The sequence below is a fragment of the Zonotrichia albicollis genome, chromosome 1 (assembly GCF_047830755.1).
Source record: "Zonotrichia albicollis isolate bZonAlb1 chromosome 1, bZonAlb1.hap1, whole genome shotgun sequence".
Lineage (NCBI taxonomy): Eukaryota > Metazoa > Chordata > Aves > Passeriformes > Passerellidae > Zonotrichia > Zonotrichia albicollis.
In genome coordinates, this window is record NC_133819.1 from 66,080,335 (window position 1) to 66,101,648 (window position 21,314).

The 21,314-nt window shown below is 38.9% G+C and overlaps 1 protein-coding gene across 3 annotated transcripts in view; it reads left to right on the forward strand.

The window, feature by feature from the left end:
• Positions 1 to 21,314, forward strand: part of CAP2 (cyclase associated actin cytoskeleton regulatory protein 2) — a 68,679-nt gene that overhangs the window by 23,328 nt on the left and 24,037 nt on the right. For all 3 annotated transcript variants that reach the window (XM_026799815.2, XM_005481748.4, XM_074543357.1), the window contains one exon: positions 9,808 to 9,885. In XM_026799815.2, coding sequence (XP_026655616.1) covers positions 9,808 to 9,885 — 78 coding nt within the window. The remainder of the gene's footprint in view (positions 1 to 9,807; positions 9,886 to 21,314) is intronic.

The window sequence follows — 21,314 nt, forward strand, 5'->3', positions numbered from 1 at the left end:
TCAAGGTGATGAAAATGGAAGAGAATTTACAAGGAGACAAGTTCTGGCACTTTCAGCCTTTGAGTTGCTTTCAGAGAGCTCAGAGGGACTACTTGCAGAGTGAGGTGGCAATGTCACCAGTTGTCTTGAAGTGCATGAGAGGCAGAACATACAAAAAAGTCTTATCTATATAAGAACTTCTTTGTCCAAGCTTTCTCTCTAAAGGTAGTACAATTTCTTAGAAATCAGTAGGTCTTCAGTCTTTATCAGGCAACTTGTCAGACAAAGTCAAGAAAATCAGTTCTTCACAAGGGTGCTCAGTGATAACTGCTAGAAGAATATTTCTGAAGTAAAACCTCAAGAAGTGCCGTAACCTTTTGAATTTACAGAGAGAAGCATCTGAACTTCCTAGAACTTATATTTGTTAAATCAGGGACACATCTAAGGCCTGTGAAATTTTAAAGTCTTTTCTGAAATTCCTTTTATATGGATTTGGACCTTCACAGAGAAGGGTTTCTGACTGAAGAGCTGGTGATAGAGAGTGGGGGCACTCAGCAGCAGCCTCAGGGACAAAACAGCCCAGCAAAGAAATAACCAGAGTGCCTGCAACCAGCACAGCAAAAGCGTGTTTGTGCACATCACAATGAGACCTGCAGGCCCCGAGATCTCTGTGGTTCTCTGATGTGCTGGCTTACAACATGTGCTCCATGGAGGAAATGTAGGTTTGCTTTTCCTCAGGGAAATGAGGTCTTTCCACAAATAGTTCCTCAACGCTAGCAACTGGGTCCTCCAAAGAACTCTGAGCTTGGATGTTCATGGGAAAGAAAAAAGGCACCTGAATTAAAAAACTGTTGATCTTGGTAATAACAAAGTTTAGACTTCATTACTTCAGTGCATTGTATGCAGTTTCTGTTTATTTCAAGAAATAATGCACTTTTTCAGAGATGCATAATGTAGGTCCAGGTAACAGGAGAAACTGGAGGCTTCAAAGAGCTGTGAAGCGCTAATGTACCCCACTTTCTGTTCTTCAGTCAGATCATGAACTAAGCTGGTTTCCCTTTGCCATCACTCTCGGAGAAACCTGCTTGTTTTTTTTGTACACTAGTTAGGATGAAGAGCTGTAAGAGCTCTCAGGAAGACTGGCCAACTTCCTCCCTGTGCAGGTTGGGGTGCTTTCTGTCTACTCTCCCTAATACAGATTACCAAAAAAAGAAAAAACATTCTGCCATGGCATAATCTTTGAAATGTGATACAAAGAATATTCATGTAATATTTTTACTTAAATGTATTCCCCCTGGAAAAGCCTTTCATCTCAGGAGTCCTGGGTTATTTAACAAAATTGAGGCAGGTCAAATCCTGCTTATCACTGATTGCTCTTACTCATACCCTAATGCTCATAAAATACAGTATTGACAGTCTTTGGTTATTAGAAGCTCCAGCCAACAATGGTGGCCTGGTATTTTAGTGATGAAGAGAAGCCATTTGTTCATATGGTGGTTTTATGCTTGTTTTTAAAATGTTTGGCTCTTTTTATCTGTTGTTTGTTTCTATGGTGATCACTAATGACATAACACAGAGGCAGAAAATGGCAGCACAAATCCTGCACAGCTGACAAACAATTTTGTGGCTGAGTCTGGTCTACAGAGAAACACCAGGGACCAGCTGCTTACATCTAGATCAGGTGCTGCAATGTGACAATAGCACCCTTTACTTCTACTGATGTGGAGACCCCTAAACGTGGATCCATGGCTGTGTGCTCTGCAGTGAGGTGGCAGGAAATCTCCATCAGGTGACTCGGCCCTTGGCAGAAGTCTGCGATGGAAATGGCAAACTTGAATTCTTGAACATGTTCAAAACTGCTCAGAAAAGAAAGGTGGTGTAAAACCACCAACACTTTAGTCTGTAAATAGACCACATCTTGAGTAATGAGTGGACTTATTTTTGTACACAATTCTCAGCATTTTTCTGTAGGAGAATAGAATAGAAGAAAATAAAGATATTGTAGAAAGTAATCTTAACCACAAGGAGTTGCAGCTGGGCCAGTTATCAAAGATTAAGGAACAGGCCTGGCTTTAACAGGCCACAGCTGTAACCCATGGGAAGAAGAGTGCTATAAAAGAGTGGGGTGGCTGGTTGAGAAAGGAACTAGAGTCAGTTGGCTCCTTTGGGAAGAAGTAAGAGTCAGTGCTCTGAGGAGCTGCCTGTGAGAAACACCAAGAAGCTGTGAAACTTTTGTGATAGGAGACAACAATATGGAACCCCTGCAATAACATGGCAATGTTTTTCTGTGCTGAATCTTCTGGAACCCCTAACTATCAGTATGTTACATCTGTTCTTGGAACTTCTGTGTAAAAGTTGAAATGAACAGAGGTCAAGAGACTCATATCTTTTTGGCTGTTGTCAAAAAGGTTAATGAAGAATTTGTGAATCTGGAAGAAAAAAAAGCAGTCTGAGCTTTAGGAGAGCATCAGCTAGTCAATAGCTTTGGTCTGGCCTTGCTCTTCCTCTCTTACGGGTGGTGAAGGTTATTTGAGACATTTTTGGAGAATATGATCTCCTATTGCTTCACTTGGCAAAAATAAATAGCTGTAATGGCCCTAAAGCAAAACATTTATATCCATTTGAAGCAGTGACAGATGAACAAAATAATTGACTATTTCTGCTACTAATATTAATAATTAATTAATTAACAAAGCTGACATTTCAATAGTATTCATTATGTTTTAAACTTAACAGTCCCTTGAAATCAATCAAAAAAACACATGTCATTCAAAACTGAGAGAGTTTAGAGGAAATTCTGGAACATTGCAGCAAACTTTATTGGTGCAAATGGTGCAGAACATTTATATTCTTTACTCAAGGCAATTAATGTAAAAACAACTGTTGTGTTTTTAAATATCCCTTTTTTCTAATTCATCTGTACTGTTCATGTTTCAGATGGAGAAATAAATGACAGCAACAATTTACCCCGAACGATTCTATCCATTTTACATCATTAATTAGCACTGAGAGATCTTAAAGAATGGTATGGTTTGAACTCCACCAGAAGTAAGAGCAATTTAAGTCACAGTGAAGCTTACTAAAAATTAATGAACAGAGATATGGCTGCTACTCTGAAACAAGTAATACTGTGCACTGTTACATGACACAGTGTTTAGTACGCTGGCAGAGATAAACATCCAAAGAGACCAGCCCACAATTGACAGCACTGATTGATACTGTGCAGGCAGTAGCACTGCTGAGAAATTTCAGCTAAAATTCCCTAATATAGACATAGCCATAAAGGCTGAAAAACACCAGAAAACCTCAGTATAGGGGACAGCTAATTGGTGGTAGTCAATGTATCTGTCTGAAAGTAGAAAAGAAAATATCTCAGGTGGTGTCTGGTGTTGTGAATACCAATGGCAAATCTCACACTGACTTTCATTTTCACTTGAATTTCAACCCTGTTTTCTGCATGGACCAGTGAGAGAAAGGTGACAGTTTTTTTCTTTGTTTCTTTTCGTTTTGCAGAGTAAAAAGTGCTTTGTTTGTAGAACTGCCAGTGACTCTTTAAGGCTCGGTCCAGTTCTTAAAAATCTCTGTCTGCCAATTAGCTGTTCAAAATAAATACTGTCTATTTCGCTAGCCTGGGTGGTTTCTATAGCAGCCCTATCTTAACTTAATCTCCATTCTTTTTCCATTTCTTTCCTCTCCCTTCAAGCCAGCAGCCACTTTACCACTTCACTTTGAAGAGGCTTTTGAAAGAAAAATGGAAAAGACAAACTGTGTCTCTTCCTCTGGTAGTGCTGTTCCTTGTAGAGAAAGGCTGGGGTCAATGAAGCTACATCTGTAGTTTTCATTTGCTGAAACGAAAACTACAGGCAGTCACTGTGTCCTTTGCTAGATACAAAGGACCCATAATTATTTCTGCAGAAACTATATTTTGAACTAAGGACCACTAAATCCCATTTTTCCCTTGTGTCCTCTTTGCTGTCTAGAACTGTATTTTGTTTTGCTGATTATCTCTGTTAAAGTTAGCACGTCTATTATTCTCCAACAGTAGAAATCCAGTGGATTCTGACATTTACACTGTGCTTTTAAATGCTATGATTTTGAGGAAATGCGGTATTAAATACAATAGCATTTGGCAAACTCAATATTACAAGGTCAGTAGGGTAATTTTCTTGATTAAAATTTCATAAGGAAATCTTATGTTTGTTTCTCTTATTTCTATTTAGTTTTGGGTTTTTTTCAACTAGTGAATTTAAATGTAACTTGATCAGAGTGCATGTGCCTGCTTGTTCTTGTAGTTGCTTGGCACATAAATAATATTTTTTTATTGGTACTTGGATACCAGAGTGAAGGTCAGCTTAGATTGAACAGAACATTTAAAATGAGAAAGAGCCAGATCATGAACCTACATATGCTCTGGAGAGCTGAACCTCAGTAAAACAAACTGGAAATTTAAGCTTCAGGTCCAGTGCATCTCCATCTACTCAGTTTGAAACAGTGCAAGTTTGAGTGGAATTTGTACTCGTGCTCCTTCAAACAGGTCAGCGGCGTTGTCTTCATTGGACATCTCTCACAGAGCCTCTGGCAATTTTTCAAGCAGTGGCTTCTGACAAATATCAGAGTTTGGCATTATGTTATGACAGAGAAGGTTAAACCAGTTGCTATTTAAAAGACTATTTCTAAATACATATGATTCTTCCATTAACCTCTGCAGGCTTAACTGAGAAGAGACCAGTCTGTGTTGTTACTGCAGTGGCAACAGAGAGATCACTCACTGTGGTCAGCCACAGGTTTCCACAGCCTGGAACTGGGCTGTCATGGCACACATGTCCAACTTCAGCTCTTCCAGCCACATCAGTCCCCTGAGTCAGCTGTCAAACACACCTGAGATGAAGGATTAAGATGCATTATTCCACACTTTACCAGTGGGGAAATTGGGGTGGTGCGTGGAACCGCCACATGGTCCTGGAGTTCAGATCCTAAGTCACAGCTGTCTCCTCCAGCCTCTAGAACAAATTGCTAAAAGCAGAGTAGGAAATGCTGTGAGGAATTTGCTTCCTTCAAAATATTCACCTCATCTGAGGAATCTGTCTGATGATTGATGTGTCTGTATGTAATCCCAGGAATGCCAAAAGGATTACCCTAAGTTATCAGGTGTCAATTTTCTGTTGCTCCAGAACATGTCCATTTTTGTCTGCAGATAGATGTGTGCAAGTTGGTGGTGTACTCCATTCTGACAAATTTAATCATGATTCCTATACTATTTTTGGCATTCAAGCTTCATTACTAGAATTTAATGTATGTTTTTACTCATTAGTCTTTGCTGACTGGGGGGGGAGGGGGGTCTCATGAAAGAGTCACTTCCCTCCAAAATTGTAGCGCTGCCTGCTTAGTTACACAGCCTGGCTGCTAAGCACAAGGAGGTAGCAGTGAAGTGTCACATTTGAAAGACTACAAGAAAGAAGTGGAATGGTGATAGACTGAACTAATGCATTCTTAATGAGAAGAAACTCTTCTGTTGCTTTGAAGGGATGCAGGGAAAGAAATAGCATGCTCAGAAGCAGTAAAAGTCTGAAAGCTGTTTTTAATGCTGTTGCAGAAAGAAGTCACTGTGGCAGAATTCTTATAAAATTCTACTTGTAAAATGCAAATACTGTGTTAGCATGATCGTTTTATTAAGATGTACATTCAGAGGTGGGAGATCTGGCTGCTCTGATCCCTATGCAGTTAAAAGTTTTGGGAGTGGATAAATTTTGGGCACATAGCACAAGCCTTGCAATCAATATATAGTTTACTGACAACTGAATGTTTCAAACATCTTGTAATAAATTTTGGATAATAAAAAAAATGCAAGAAGCCACCATTTAAATGTAGCATTCTTTTGAGGTAAATCAAAAGAGTGTTACCTATGGCTTCCATGCTTGTGTGCACTCAATAGCACAAGATTTCTTAAAGACTGTTCCCAGACATTTTGAGAAAGTGGCCTTGGCCACACTCTGCACTAGAGGAGAAATAATGGAGTTCTGGAGGAGAAGTGAATCCTGGTTCCACATCCAACAATAGTTTTCACACACATGTGAGGCATAGTCAAGGAATGTCAGTCTTTTAGGAACATCAGTGTGTATCATCCAATGGTCTGTCTCCAGCTCTAACCAAATTCCAGTGCTTGATCAAAAAGAAATGAACAATGAGACAAGAAATCAGTTGTTACTTTGTACTCAGAGTGGAGGAAAGAATCCTCTTCAGCCTCCATAGTGACCACTGGGATCCCAAAAGTGTGTGTTTAATGCAGTGCAGACAAAGTGCCAGACAGACACATTTTTCAAACCTCATTGATGTTACAGCTCAGTATGTGTTCAAGAACTCAATAAACAATCTTAACTTTCTATATCTAAGGACTGTTTTCTCATGTTTGTGATCTGTTTGATCATCATTTAAAGCTCTGTCTTAAAATAATGCTGCCTCTTTGGAGGAATTGGAAAGATCCCTTCTGAACTTTTTGCATTGTTGGAAATCTTATAAATTTGAGACCATATTTACTCATGGCCCAGTTTTCAGACCTGTGATTATGTGCTGACACTACCATTTTCTTCATTCTCTAGTTGCATGTCTATGAGAAGGAATTGTCATATTCCTCAGCCACTTTCTTGCTAAGAAAAATAAGTGAAACTTAAATTTTCTTTGTGTGACAGATAGTCATTGTTTTAAAAATCCAAGTAGCTTGTTTCAGCATCAACTCTGATTTAAGCTCATCTTTTTTTTAACACAGGTGACTGTTAATTCTGTGCACATAATTCCAGAGGAGATTCTCTCTAATGACGCTTCTGTAGATCTGCTAACAATACTTTGCCATATCCTCTGTAGAACTGCATATGTTCTTTTCACAAAGCCACCTTCCTGGCATTTATACTTGTGTTTTCCAGTTTTCAGCATTTCCATTTAATCAGTTCCATATTTACACTGAGAACTATGCATTGTTTTAAAAAGGTACCAGGGAGGATTGCTAGTTTTTTTCCAGTTCATATTATCTGTACCAACAAAATTGTCTTACTCTTCTTAAGTGATGAGTGAGTCCTTCTTGACTGTGTTAAAACCTCCTGAACTTGGGTTGCCCAAGAATGAGTGCACGCCTAATTATTGCTCTTATGACACTAGAAACCTATTGATTGCTCCTAAAATTAATCCCTGAGAAGAACAACTAGCAACTTTCCTCCTCTCACGTAACGCCATCTGTAATATACCTTATTATTGCCTCTGCTTATCAAGCTTGTTATCCAACTGAAAAATTTTAATACTAATTTGTGTCATTTCCACTGAAAGTATGCGTTTCCCATTAGGACCCACAATAAGCATTTTATATGATACCCAGAAATACTAAATCTGGCACATTATCTTTGTGTAAAAAGTAAAGTAATGATTTCAACCATAGGTAATCCCATTGTAGTTTCTCCTGCTTTTCATTTCCATGTGTTTTAATCATTTGTTTCAAATCTGGTTTAAATGTTCATGGTGCTGAAGTCAAGCGAACAGTCATGATATCACTTGACTTAACTTCCCTCCCTCTTCTTGGGCATCTTTGCCATCATTGTGTATTTCTGACATGAAGTACTATCTCCAAATAATATATATTTAAAATATTTTCTACTTGTGCTTCCATCTGCCAGTGTCTTCAGTAGTCTGGAAAAAAGATAATGTGGACCCAATGATTCTGTCACTGAGCTGTGGATATTTGACTTCCCTTTCAAATAATGTAATTCCCATTGATTTGCCATCATTCTCCTTAGCTACCCTTTCAATATCTTTATGGACATTGACTTCCTTGAAACTGAGGAAGAACATGTTATTCAGCAGCAGATAATCTATAAATCAAAAATAATGTAGACATACCAAACTTGCCCTTCAGAGCAGTGTCAGGGCTTCACTTCATTGTTTTGTTTCTTTATTGTTCCAGTAGCTAAAAAAATGCATCTTTGTTTTACTTTCCCATGTGAGGTACAGTTCAAAGAAGCCTTTATCCATCACTCCTTTGCTGTATGTGTTACAGTGCTTGAAAAGGAGTTCTGCTTGATAATCCAGGCCTCCTCTCACTCTGTAAGGGTTTTGTACCTATTCTTATTATATTGCTTTCATTATTTGTTCATGTAGAGACTCTATCCCTTTCCTACAATTTCTGTCTCCTCCCCAGTGCACACAGGTTATTTACATTCTTAGTGTAAATCCATTCTTTGCCTTCATTCAAGTAATTAAGTTCCTCAGACCAATCATCTTCTTTCATTGATTTTTCTATTTTCTAAAAGTTTGCCTTATACTAAGCCTTAGTTACAGATTTATTTTTATCCATCTTGCAATCTAAGCAGCACTGAATTCATTCATAATCACTTCCTCCTCAGGAATATCACTTTTTTCTCAGCTCTTTTACAAGGTTCTCCTCACACACACAACCCCCCCCCAAGCTTAAAATAACTCACACCTTGTTTTATGAATTTCTGTACCAAAAAGAAGTCATCTGAAATGTCTAAGAATATCTAAACCTTGCTATTATTGATTATATTTATGTCTCTGGAAAATTTAGGCTTCCCTTATTATTTATTCCTTTATCTATTTATAGAGATGATTATACCCTTCCAAATCTCAGCATGTCGGACCATATTATCCCTTTCTCCCCAAATACTGTCCAAGCTGGGTCTCTTTTACCATCTTCCTTGCAGTGACTTTCATCCTAACAGATTATGTTTTATTCATGCCATCACATTTTAAGACGAATAAACACAATTTAGCTGTTTTACTTTGCTACAACATCAAATTTCCTGACTTTCATGTATTTTAAGTTGCATCCACATGGGTCTGTATATATAATTACCTTGTTTTCTTTTTAGATTGAAAAAACCCCAAGGAAAAATGGCATGCACTTCCCCACCCTTTCACAAAGTGATTATAAATGTGCCTATTCATATTAGGTTAACTTAACAGCATTTGGTTTGGCTTGGTTTGTATTTAGCAATACATACTAGTTATGAATAATTCTTTTCTGTACCAGTAATGCTTTTTCCTAGTCACTACCCCTCCACCTGGATGAGGTAGAGGTGATACTGGAATACTCATTCAAATCAGTGTATATCAATAAGAATGTACAGAAAATGTATAGGGTTCAAATAAACAAAAAAGACCAGAAATTTGAACATTAGTAAACAGCCATGAGTGTAGAGATTTATCTCCCAGCCAGACTGGTGACACGAAAGCATACTGTCAGGTGCAGCTCTAACCCAAATGCTAGAGTTCTGTGAGTGGAAAAGTGCCCAAAAACCTTCAGCCACCATCTCTCATGGCCATCAATTGAGCCCACAGATCAAGGGCAAGGAATGAATTACAGCATAGTCACTCGGCAAATGTGCCAAGCTCAACTCATCCTGAATATCACCACAGCCTAAGCTGCAGTTCAACACAAAGCTTGCAGATTGCTGTTCCCAGTGGTAATAAGTTCTTGCTATGCACTTGGGTATAAGCATCACCATTAAAATGCCTAGACGTACTCTGAAGTGTTAAAATTTAGTCCTCTGTGACTAAAAGTAGGAATTATAACTAAAAGCTTATAACTGCTTATCAATTCATTTTACTTCCTGTCTGAAGAAGGTAGGGAATTTAACCTTAGGTGTAAAAAAAAGAAAATTACAGCTAAGCTAGTACTTTAATACATTTCTTCCAGTCAGTGTTGCTGTGATTTAGATGAAAAGCAGCAAGGAAGATTTGAGCTGTCACACTTAACTTTCAGCTGCCACAAAGAGGCACTGGAGGTTACAGGCTAAGGTTTAATTTATATTCCTCCTTTTGTTACAGGCAGAGATGGTACGTGCTGCTTTCCAAGCGCAGAGATCTTTCTTGCTGTTAGCATCTCAATGTCAAGAGCCTCAAGAGGTAAGGAAAGTGACCTGGAGCTTCAAGAGGCAGTGTATAAAAAAGTCTGTGTTGCCGGATGTTATTGATCCTGTATTTGCTTTGTTTGTTCCTTTATTTATACAGTGCACTTGAGGGCTTGCTTTCACTGTCATAAGCATGGTGTGCTGTAATAATCAGAAAGCCATGGTCTGGGGTTAAGAACCTTTTCTGTGATGAACCTGTGAATATAAGGTCATTGAAGAAAGCAAAGGAGTGTCCACTTTACATTTGTAAGTGGGATCAGGCTTTCTCTGGAAGCTGGAAATGGCTATTTGCCAGTCCCCCAGGGATGCTACGTGGTAGACATTGAAGTCAGAGTATAAGCTAGTGAGAGAAAAACCACTATTAGCCCATACACTCAGTATTCCCCAAACTGAGGTCCAGGTTAGGCCAATTCTGGGAGGAGGGGAAAGCATTTTGTCAAGAAAATGAAAACTAAACTTTTATCAAGTTGATTTATATACTTGTTTCAGTGGCAACTGTTTAAATTCTCCCCTCACTGGAAAGCTCATGGAATCTGTGGAGTTGTTATGAATCTCATTTGTAGTTTTTAGAAGGCTCAGGGCCAATAGCACTTTATCATTCCTGGCAATAGCAATCAGTTAGCTCTTCTGTGGGACCACCCTTGAACCTTCCTCCTTGGAGTATGCAGAGACTTGTCTTCCCTTGCACAGTCTCATCATGGCCTTCACTTCTGCCTTTTTCCACTAGTTCCCTGCTCCAAAGTTCATTAAAATCCATTTTCGCAAATCAGAACTCTCTGCACATGATATAATTTATTGAAGTTGTGCTGTCATTATTGTTCTTAGAGACACAAATTGGAAGTTTTTCTAATCAGTATGTTTTAATGGCAAGGGTGCTTAAGGAAAAGAAAAAAAAAAGCCCATAGATATTCAAGGCCAGACTTCAGAGTTCCAAGCAAGAAGGGATCAGTCGTTTTTCCAGCTGTCTCTGATCTCAGGGAGTAAAAGTGGGTCATGGCTCACACAGAACAGGCAAAATTCCCATTGGTACAGGCCTCAAGCAGTCATTTATATTGGCTGTGAATACAATTGCACCTAGTGGCCCACAAAATTCTACATGTTCATAGGTAAAATATTCCCCAGTGACCAGTTTCTGAATGGCCCATAATGTAATGCAGCGTTCTGGAGTGTTGGGATTGTCCCAACAAGAATTCTGGTACAAGAATAAGCTGTGGGTCCTGCTTTGGCCTCCTGTGCTGATGTGCTATCAGTAGGATTCTGTCTGCTTTTCCAGTGAGAATGGCAATGGCTTCTGCCTGCTCCTACCCTTACAACTTTCTGACCTCATGTCAGAGGTCAAGTTTGAGATTTTTCAACTGTAAAGTTTAGAAATTTTTTTTAATGTCAACAAAACAGTGCTAAAAAACAAACAAGAATGAAAGAGTAGAGGTAAAAAGAGATTCTCTAGCAATCTAGGATGATGGTTACAGAAGCATTAAGAAAAGCAATTAATAATAAAAATCTTGTTAAAAACATCACCAGAGCTGGCCATCTATATGTCTTAGTTGTACATTATCAGGCTTGCATAGATTTCTGCATCTTGTTGAAGGCAAGAAAGTACACTTTCGTAATTTAACTATCCTTTAGCACAGAGGATGTGCCACATGATATGTGTGTACACATCATTCCAAAGTTAAAATACCAGGAATATTACAGACTAAATTTTCTTTTTATCAGTGAGAGCAAACCCAGTCCAGTTACTTACTTTTTAAAGACTGTTAGCTACACATTTTTATAGACATCAAAACACACACTGTTGTCCATTCTTTTTCTCTTTTTGCATATTTTTTTTTCACAGATACACTCAATTATCCTATGGACAGATGTGAAAGTAAATGAAGGCTGCCTGTTCTGTACAAATTGAGAATTTTTTTCCCACTGCAGAGAGTGATGGTTCCAGGCATTAGGTTTTTTATATCTCCATCACAATGAGGAAAAAACTTTCTATTATAAAGTCACATTGGTTAAGCATTTTGAAAAAGCTGGTAATCACCAGCTAACCCAGGAGAAGGAAAGAAATAGGCATCCTGCCCCTGGTCCCCCAGGACCTTACTGCTGTGATGTCATCTCGGCTCTGGTTGTATTTATAGCCTAGAGCCATGGAGTCAGTGTGGAATCCAAACAGGAAAGCTGATCATTAGTGTATCAGAATGCACAGAGTAGAGAAAAGCAAATGAAGATGACAGCATATCTATAAATGCAAGAGAAAAGAGAGTAATTCTGTCATTCAGCTGTCTAGACTGTTTGCTTTATAATGTAAAGCTGTGAATGAGCCAGCGAGTTGCAATTATGGCATAGGAGCTTTGTAGACATTCAGAGACAGCGGTGTGGAGACTGAGGGGATTTACTGAGTTCCTGTCAGGTTGGGATGTCATACATGGTGCCTTTAAAAAAAAAAAAAGAGGGAGGGGAAAATGTGCTGGAAAAATAAATTAGCTCAGCTCTTGCAGCTTACAAACTAATGAATAAGGATTTCAAACAAAAAGAAAGCTCCTGTATCTATAATAATCCTTGGATATTTTTGTGTTCAGCAAAGAGAGAAACATGTATCATCAAAAAGTGGTATTTTTTTCTCTCTATGAAAATGGTGAAGTTATAGAATTCATTTCACTCTTTAATTCGTGCTCTGAGTCACTAGCAAACATTTTCAAACAGTCAAGATTGCTAAAAGTTGCTTTTGTGGAGTTTTGCTTCTTGTTAATAATGCCTTTTTTTCATTTGGAATCTGTTGCAGTGCACAGCCTTTATTATCTGTATATGTGAAAATAGTAGGAGCCAGGAAGGTAATTCCAGCTGGCATACCAATCTAGCATCAACTGCAATAAATTACTTTGCAGAGAGCATGTTCTGTTACTTTTTATGGTCATGTTCTATATTTGTGTGTGCAGTGGAGGAGATCACATGACACAGCCACCAGTTGATATTCCTATTTGTGTATGTCCCAGCTAATGGCTGCTAGATACAGGCTCATTCAGCAAGATGGCATTTTTCAGTCCATCTACTTACCAGAAATTATTATCTGATACAAAACTTCAAACATTAAAACAAAAAAATGTCTGTTGTAAATTGTTTACTACTATAAATAGAATAAGGTAATAGATGAGTTTATAAAAGAGTGCAAAGAAGATGGGAAAATAAATTAGAATATTGCTGTAATCTGTGAGAAGTTGTTTAAAAAGATATTTTCAGAGCATGTGTTTGCATGTTGCTTGGGCTATTCAGAAGATAGGTTTTAGCATAAACCTTCACAAAACATTCTAAAACAGTTTGGATCTGCTTTTCTATTTCCCACACTCTAAGCCAAATGCAATTCTGACTGAAATGTGGTTTTTATTTCATTGCATAATAATTTTAAAAGCTATTAGTGTTCCTGAGCAAATTTATCTGTTTAACAACTTTCTTTAATTTGCAGTCATGAATGCTGATCACTGCTCAAAGTCACTGCATTAAATTCTTTGTGAATGGTGACTCATATACTGCCTTCTCTTTATGAGTTGTTATATTTCACTTTAAACATTCAAACAGTTTTAAGAGTTGTTTTGAGGGCTTGAGGAATCCATTGTTCCTATGCTGAGAACAAATTAATGAGATTATGATTTTTATGAATCAATATAAGCATATGCAGGATGAGCATGTTCATGGTGAGAAGTACTTCAAACAGATTTAAATGACAGATGCAGTTCAGACTATAAATGATTACGTAATTTCTCATTAGAGAAGAATGCTGAGTTCATATGACTGCCAAAGCTCATGGATTTATTCCTAACATTGTGCAGACAAACATTCCAATTAAATACCTAGCTTAAATATCCAGATCCTGCACACAGGTGGGAGGAGAGGGGTGGAAAAAAGTGAGAGGTAAAGGAGAGCTTTCCCTTTTTTTCCTAGAAAAGGGAGACCTCACCACACCTCACAGAAACCCAAGAAACTGTATTTGAATTCAGACTTAGAAGCATGAGAAAAAGTCCTTCTGTTTTTATTTTTATAGCCAAGCAAAAAGGAGAAAAAATTATTGTAGGGTTAGAATAGTTGTGGCAAAATCTTTGAATAAAGAACTTATTCTCAGGATTTTTATGTAGAAATCAAAAGATGAAGATTCACAGTTCCCTACTTTCTGTCAGTGTGGGATTGCTCATTTTCTTCTCTATCTGTTTTAAAGTACTTCAATAACAGGACTCCTGGGACTTACTATTCTGCATTCTAGCAGGATTTGTTTTCTAATTACTTTGACTTGCTTATGTCATTCCATTTCCCCCTACTTTTCCTCATGCTTACTGGGATCACCCTTACTGTTTTCCAAAAATACAAACAGTGGGATACTTCTCACCTTGTTAATTTAGTACATTCTTCTGCAAAAGAGTTTGGGCTGAGTTTCGATTCCATTCTCTCAGCTGCTGAGAGTTCACTGCTGCTAACCTGCTCCTCTGTGTCTAGAAATAGCTTAAGGAAGAATTTAGTTCAAGCCTTTTAAGGCCCTCCGGCCTCAAAGTCAGAGAAGGTGCCAAGAGTGACATGGACAGGGGCCTGAGAGTCCTGAGCTCTAAAGGGAACCCCTTCCTCCGGTCCTGTTCTCTGAAATCTTGCCAAACTGTTGGCATACTTCTGTTATCTGCAAGCCTCCAACTGCATGTGACGTGTGGTCACAGCCGCACGGATGGACCAGCAGTTTCCAGTCTCTAACCCACTGCAGTGAGAGTGCACAGGCTCATTTTTGGGTACTGTTGCAAGCTCTTACTCTGTTTCACATCCAGATAGCCCCTGACACCTGTTACCTCGTAATTCTGTCTCAAAATCACTCGTCTGCATTTTATCAGCCTCAAACTCATTGTATTTTCAGTTCATAGAATTGTTTAGGTTGGAAAAAACTTTAAAGTCATCAATCATAAACCCAGCACTGCCAACTTCACCACTGAACCGTGTCTCTAAGCACCACATTTGCACATCTTTTAAATACTTTCAAGGATGGTGGCTCAACCTCTTTCCTGGGAAGGTTATTCCAGTACTTGACAACCTTTTTGGTGAAGAAATTTTTCCTAAACTGCAATCTGAACCTCCCCTGTTGCATCTTGAGGCCATTTTCTTTTGTCCTGTCACTTGTTACCTGGATGTAGAAACTGACCTCCACCTCACTGCAATTCCCTTTCAGGTAGTGGTAGAGAGCAATAAGGTCTGTCTGAGCCTCTTTTTCTCCAGGCTAAACACTCCCAAGTCCCTAACTGCCCCCTCTAGATCCTTGACCAGCTTCATTGCCCTTCTCTGGACACACTCCATCCCCTCAATGTCTCTCTTTTAATTAACTTCTCTAGGAATCCTTGTCCCATTTCACTTCACTTGTGTTTGCCAAAACCCCTAGGTCAATAAAAGGTGGAAGCATTTGAGATTCACTTGTGCCCCAGGGGCACTGCACTCAGCAGTAAGAAGGCCCAGAGGCACTCAGGGATCATGGGAATGCAGAAGGGCCATGATCAGTGCAGCATCACCCAGCTTGCACAGAATAGAGGCAGAGATTCACATCAGTGGCAGCTCTGGACTGGCTCACACCAACATCCCCAGGCACAGACTTGCCAGCAATTCCCATTCTGTGCAAGAATCAGGCTCCAGTAACCAAAGGCTCCTTGCACTTGTGACCTCCAGTGTACCTGTGTACTCTGGATCCTCATTTGACACGCTAAGCAATTCTAGGGATCTGCAAGCCTTTACTGGATTTCTGCTGTTTGTAACAAAATGTCCAGAAATCCCCAGGGTAGTTTTCAGTCCCTGTAGCAATGTTCATATTCAAATTGTGCCATGTGAGACCCTACTGAGCTAAGCTGATAGGACACTCCCTCTCCTCCCATTAAGTACCATATTTTTATTTCTGCTAAACACAAATCCCAACTAGTACTCTCCTTTCTCTGTGTTACACAATTCTTTCCTGGGATTTATGCATATAACCTTCTAAAAAGGAAAGCACAGGGGGTAAAGATGACTGAAAAGCAGGGCTTTTTGATTCATAAGTTAGTTCATTATTTTCTTTTTTTCAAATTTTATTTTGGTCTAAATCAGACCACATTTGTGAATTCCAAAAGTTATGTCAATTCCAGGATTGTTCAACGAACTGGACAGTCTTACAGTTTGGCCATAGATGGAAGCTTGCAACATCTAACATCTGTTTCCTGGGACATGCCCCATGAAAGGTGATTGCTCTTAGCAAAGATTCATAGGATCTCAGATGTTGTGAACAAAGCAACTGTGGCTCAACAGAGTCTCCTTGCTACCTGGAATGCCCTGGACCCCACTGACATGGACTATAATCACAGCAGCAGAATTGAGGAGTAGTAAATCAAAAAGTTGAAAGCAGGTTATTAGTCGTCATTGTTCTTGTTGATTAATTGTGGGGTGTTGCCTGTGTGCCTAAAGCAGGAGGAGCCTTTCTTGTTGAAAATACTGCCCACAGAAAGCTGCAGTGGACAAGAACACAACTCACAGAATCACAGAAATTCCAGGCTGGAAGAGACCTTTGAGATCATCGAGTCCAACCCATGTTCTAACACCTCAACTAGATCATGGCACCAAGTGCCACATCCAGTCTTTTTTTAAACTCTTCGAGGGATGGTGACTCTACCACCTCCCTGGGTAGATGATTCCAGTATTTGACCACTCTTTCTGTAAATTACTTCCTCCTTAATTCTAACCTGTAATTCCCTTGGCGCAGCTTGAGACTGTGTCCTCTTGTTCTGTCTGTTGTTGCCTGGAGAAAGAGACCGACGCCCTTCAGGAAGTTGAAGAGAGTGATAAGGTCACCCCTGAGTCTCCTTTTCTCCAGGCTGAACAACCCCAGCTCCTTCAGTTGTTCTTCATACGGCTTGTGCTGCAAGCCCCTCACCAGCCTCGTTGCTCTCAAGTCCATTTAAAACCAACCAGTCCCAGCCAAAGGCAGTGGGTGTGATTCTGCACTGCTGTAAACTGATGCATGCAGGTTGTATCAGGCCCTGGATTTCTCCACTGGTTGGAAGTGATTTGTCTTTCACATTCCTCTCCATTTGCCCTGCCTCAGAGTTTATATTTAAAAATAAACCCACAAATGACTAAAGTAGTAATTTGTCATGTGGGGTTGTGGTTTGGTATTCCCTGTTTTTTTCCCACAAAGGACAAAACTGCCACAGCTGATATTGGCTGTTAGATTGAGAATTTTTGTGCTATCTAAGAGGAATAAAAGCCAAATACCAATTAAGTCACTTTGGAAGCACACAAATGTGTCTAAGCTTCTGTGCTGATGAAGCTGACCAGACAGTTATGCAGATTTGTCTCTCTGTGTCATAGTCCTGCTGCTGCACAGCAGTGAGTTGAAGTGGCAGAACCTGTACTGTTGATCAACACATCAAATACTTGTTACACTGCTGTTGAAAATTTACAGTCTAAAAAAACTAGGCCATAATAAATTAAAGTAGTGAGGTAGGAGGAGAGGTTTGAACCCTGAAAATATCAGAATGCAGGAGTATTATTGTAGTGATCTCAGAAAAAAATCTCACTTATGGTCTCTACAGCCAGTCAGAAAATAGTCACAGAGAAAACATTGGATTTAGGTGGAGTCAGGTAAAAAAAAATTATTTTATATAAATTTAAATAAATAGGTTATATCTCAGCCTAATCTGAACACTGATTCCATCCAGTCTATGTATAAAGGCTTAAAGAAAAACACAAACCTTTCTTAAACTGCATACCTACCAAAAAAAAGTATGAAATTAAAGTCTTCTTTACATATTTTGAAAATACAAAAAAAAAGGGAAATTACAGTTAATCAAAAACTATTTCAGTTCTAGAATCACAGCCACTCATAGCAGAAATGCATCTCACTGGTGATCTTATTCCTGTAGACACAGGATGGGCTTCTGCTCATCATCTTTAAACTGTCAAGGTAGGAATGTTGTATAAGGTATTTTTCTAGGCTCTCTTAACAGTAACGGCCAGCACCTCTAGAGTCCATTTCTTCACATCTATTAATATCTTCTAACATATAGCCATCTAGTATCTATTAATGTGTGCAAATAATTCCTCAGGGATATTTCTTTCTTCATTTACAGTAGAAGGAATCAAGTCTCAGCTGAGAGCAGATGCTGGTCTGTTAAATTGTTAGAGCTGAGTGTGGTGGTTGCTATCCATGACATCTTTCATCCCTTGAAAGGATGAGGTGTGGGATGGGACTGTACTAGGCAGTTTGCCGAGATAATGGCTGTGTCTCTGTTAGTCTTTTAGCTCACTGTGGGACTGTAGATCTCCTTCAAATCAGCCCTGTTTACTATGTCATGTTTTACATAATAGAGCAGCCTAAGGTGTACAAAGTGGGTGTCATTCTGAGGTTAAGTGGAAGATCCACTCCCAGGCACATCTAAACCACAATTTACAGCTAGTCCCAAATAGCACCTCCCTTACATGCACACTGTGAATGCTGGAGCCTCAGCACCAACTGTTTTGCTCTGCAGAGTCGTTCCTGTTAGGCTGCACGGCTTGCCAACACATACAAAGACACCTGATTCAGATCAACTCCATGTTTCAAACTTGCTCCTTAAAACCACAAAGCAAGTATGATGGAGATTTTATGTAAGTATGAAGGAGAAACTAACAGAACTGTGCACCATGGAATAAAGGTTGTACTCACGCTGTTCGGGTTGCAGCTGAGTAAAAGGAAGGGGCTGTTGATTCCAAATTCTCTGAGTTTTCTTTTGCTGCTCCTACGCCAGAGGTTGCCATGCCCTCATTTTGCATAACTTAAAAGGGTATTTGTTCTCCTGACATGTTTTTTTCATAATAGGTCAGGTTGATTTGAACACTGTAATAGTGAGTCTGAATTGCGTTGCCACTCATCAACATAAAAATTCTTCACTAAACAATCTCACCCCTCAAAACCATGTAAGATTAGCTTAAAAATACATAAGATCTTCAAAACTATAGTTTTTATTTACCTGCTGTGTTTTGTGCCTTTGTGATTCATGCTGGCAGGTTTCTGCACAACATTGTCCTGAGAAAATACCCATTTTCCCAAATTAAAGCTGAGATTTTCAAGTAATCACTGGTTCAACCAGACAAAATTTAGGCAAGCCATTCAGTTTAATGTGACTTTACAGGCAGATTTCAAACATCACAAAATCCAAAACTTTTGGCCTTTCTCCTGAACTGAGTGTCCCTGTCCACCAGTCCTATAAGCCTGTCACCTGGGGAATTTCTTGTGTGGGTATTTTCTCCTTCACAATTATATGAAGGAGAAGAAAGTCTGTGTAGTGTGATCTGTTGGAGTACTGGTATTCCAGGCCGTTTTATGAGACTGGGCTGAGACTATTAAGTCTCTGCAGGCAAAGCCTAAGGCAGTTCTTTTGCATGCTGGAACTTTTTTGCAGTGTTTTGGCTAATTGTGGCAATAGTCTTACTACTCTTGATTTTCTAATAAGAATTATAAAATATTATAAGCTGGTTGTCTAGTTATTTGTGTTTAAAGTGACAATCTGGTTTTAATCATTATTTAAAAAGGAAAAAAAGGATACTGGGAGTTACTTCTGATATTTGTCAGTTGTGCCCATGCTGCATTTTTAAGCATTTCAGCAAAACTGATATTATAATAGGAATGGTGTTTATAAAGAGACTCTTAAATTTCTGTTAGACAACTGTGCTGTGTCTTAAATGACAAGAAATTTTATCTAGCACATGCCAAAGGCATGCTGAAGATTTTTCCAACAGTTCTGATTCATCTCCTGGAATTCCCTTTTCTTAGAGATACAATATAGACATTAATTTTGTTAAGTCAGCTGTTTTAATATGCATTGCAATAAAGAGATTATTCTTCTAGAACCCTCAGCACAACTGTTTCTGCATTGTAAAGCCAAACAAGACTGATTACTGCCAGAATTAATGAGCCTTTCTATACCCATATGCCATATCCACTGTAATTCATCTGCAGTTTAATCACTAACTAAAAATTTAGAACTGAGACAGAACTCAAATCAGTGATTCCATGCAGGCTGTGTTCCTGTGTCAAACCCTTACACAGAAACTTGGACAACAAAAAGCTTTCACAAGCACACATATTTTGTACAGCCATTGCAGAACAGGATGAGTGCAGTGAAGGGGAGGCAGACTCTGCTGCTCTGCCAAGACCTCTCACATGGGACAGAGCTGGGCAAAGCCTCCAGCCCACTCTGGTGTCACTGCAGTGCCAAGGGAATGATTACTTGGAGAAAGTTTCCCTAGCAATACATATTTCATCTTTAAAACTTGCACAGGTTCTGTGAAATTAAATAAATCCACGACATTTTTATAAACATTTCTTATAAATATGTAATCACTGGATAGGTTAAGTCTTGTTTTTTGAGGGACAGAATCTCTGTGCCACTGACAGAAGATCCTCAGAAAAGTGGCTGAGAGCTTTACTAGAAGTAATAGGAGGAGGTTTGGGTCATTGTGGGTCATTCAGAGAAATGTTTTGACCATAACTTTGCCTTCTTATCTATAGAAATCAAAGTATTCTACAAAATAAAACAGCTATGTTAACACCATTTCATATCTAGGAAACTGAAGCACAGAAAGCTAACCCAGCTTTACTGAAACCTGATAAATTTGGTGGGAGAGCTGCAAAGAGAACCCCCATTTAAGGACTCCCACTTCAGTGCACTGTCCACAGAAATGTGCTGCCTCCCAGTGCTGTCTGGATATACCAGGCATCTGTGGAGCTGTATTTTTAGGCCTGATATTCTCTTTGTCTGGAACTGGGCCATGAAGATTCACAGTAAGCTCAGGACTGTAAATATCCCTCAAACTTTATGGGAGGAAAACTGGCATAATATCAAAGCAGAACAAGCACTTTCTTAAATTTCAGTTTTGTTAACTACTGTCATACTTGAAAGATTTCCCTGAAAAATAAGAAAATACCCAAGAAAATACCAGCTGCAGCATGTTGTAAACAAGCAAAAATTAGAAAGGAGAATTTCTGCAGACTTTATCATGTTATGGCAACAAGATCATGTTTTCAGAACTACAAATCATGAGGGTTTCAGGGCTTTTTCAGACTTAATGACTTGTGCTGGTCATTAGGTCATCAACAAAAAAATCTTATAATTTCACAGTAATACTGTAAATATTTGTTTTCTCCCAACCCATTTTGTTGTAGGGAAGATCACATATCCCCATATATTTCTGATGCATAGGTCTTTCTCAGAATTACTCTACCACTAAAATGTTCAGGCTCTGTAGGTAGATCAAAATACTTTTCAAAATGCCCAACCTCTTTTTGACACGTTTTTGAAGTGTCTTTGACCTGTGTTGATCCATAGTAAACATGCTTATTCTAAGCTGACATAAAACTCTCTAATGTTGAAGTCTTCTAGAAAGGTGAAAAAAAAAAGCTTAAGATGACAG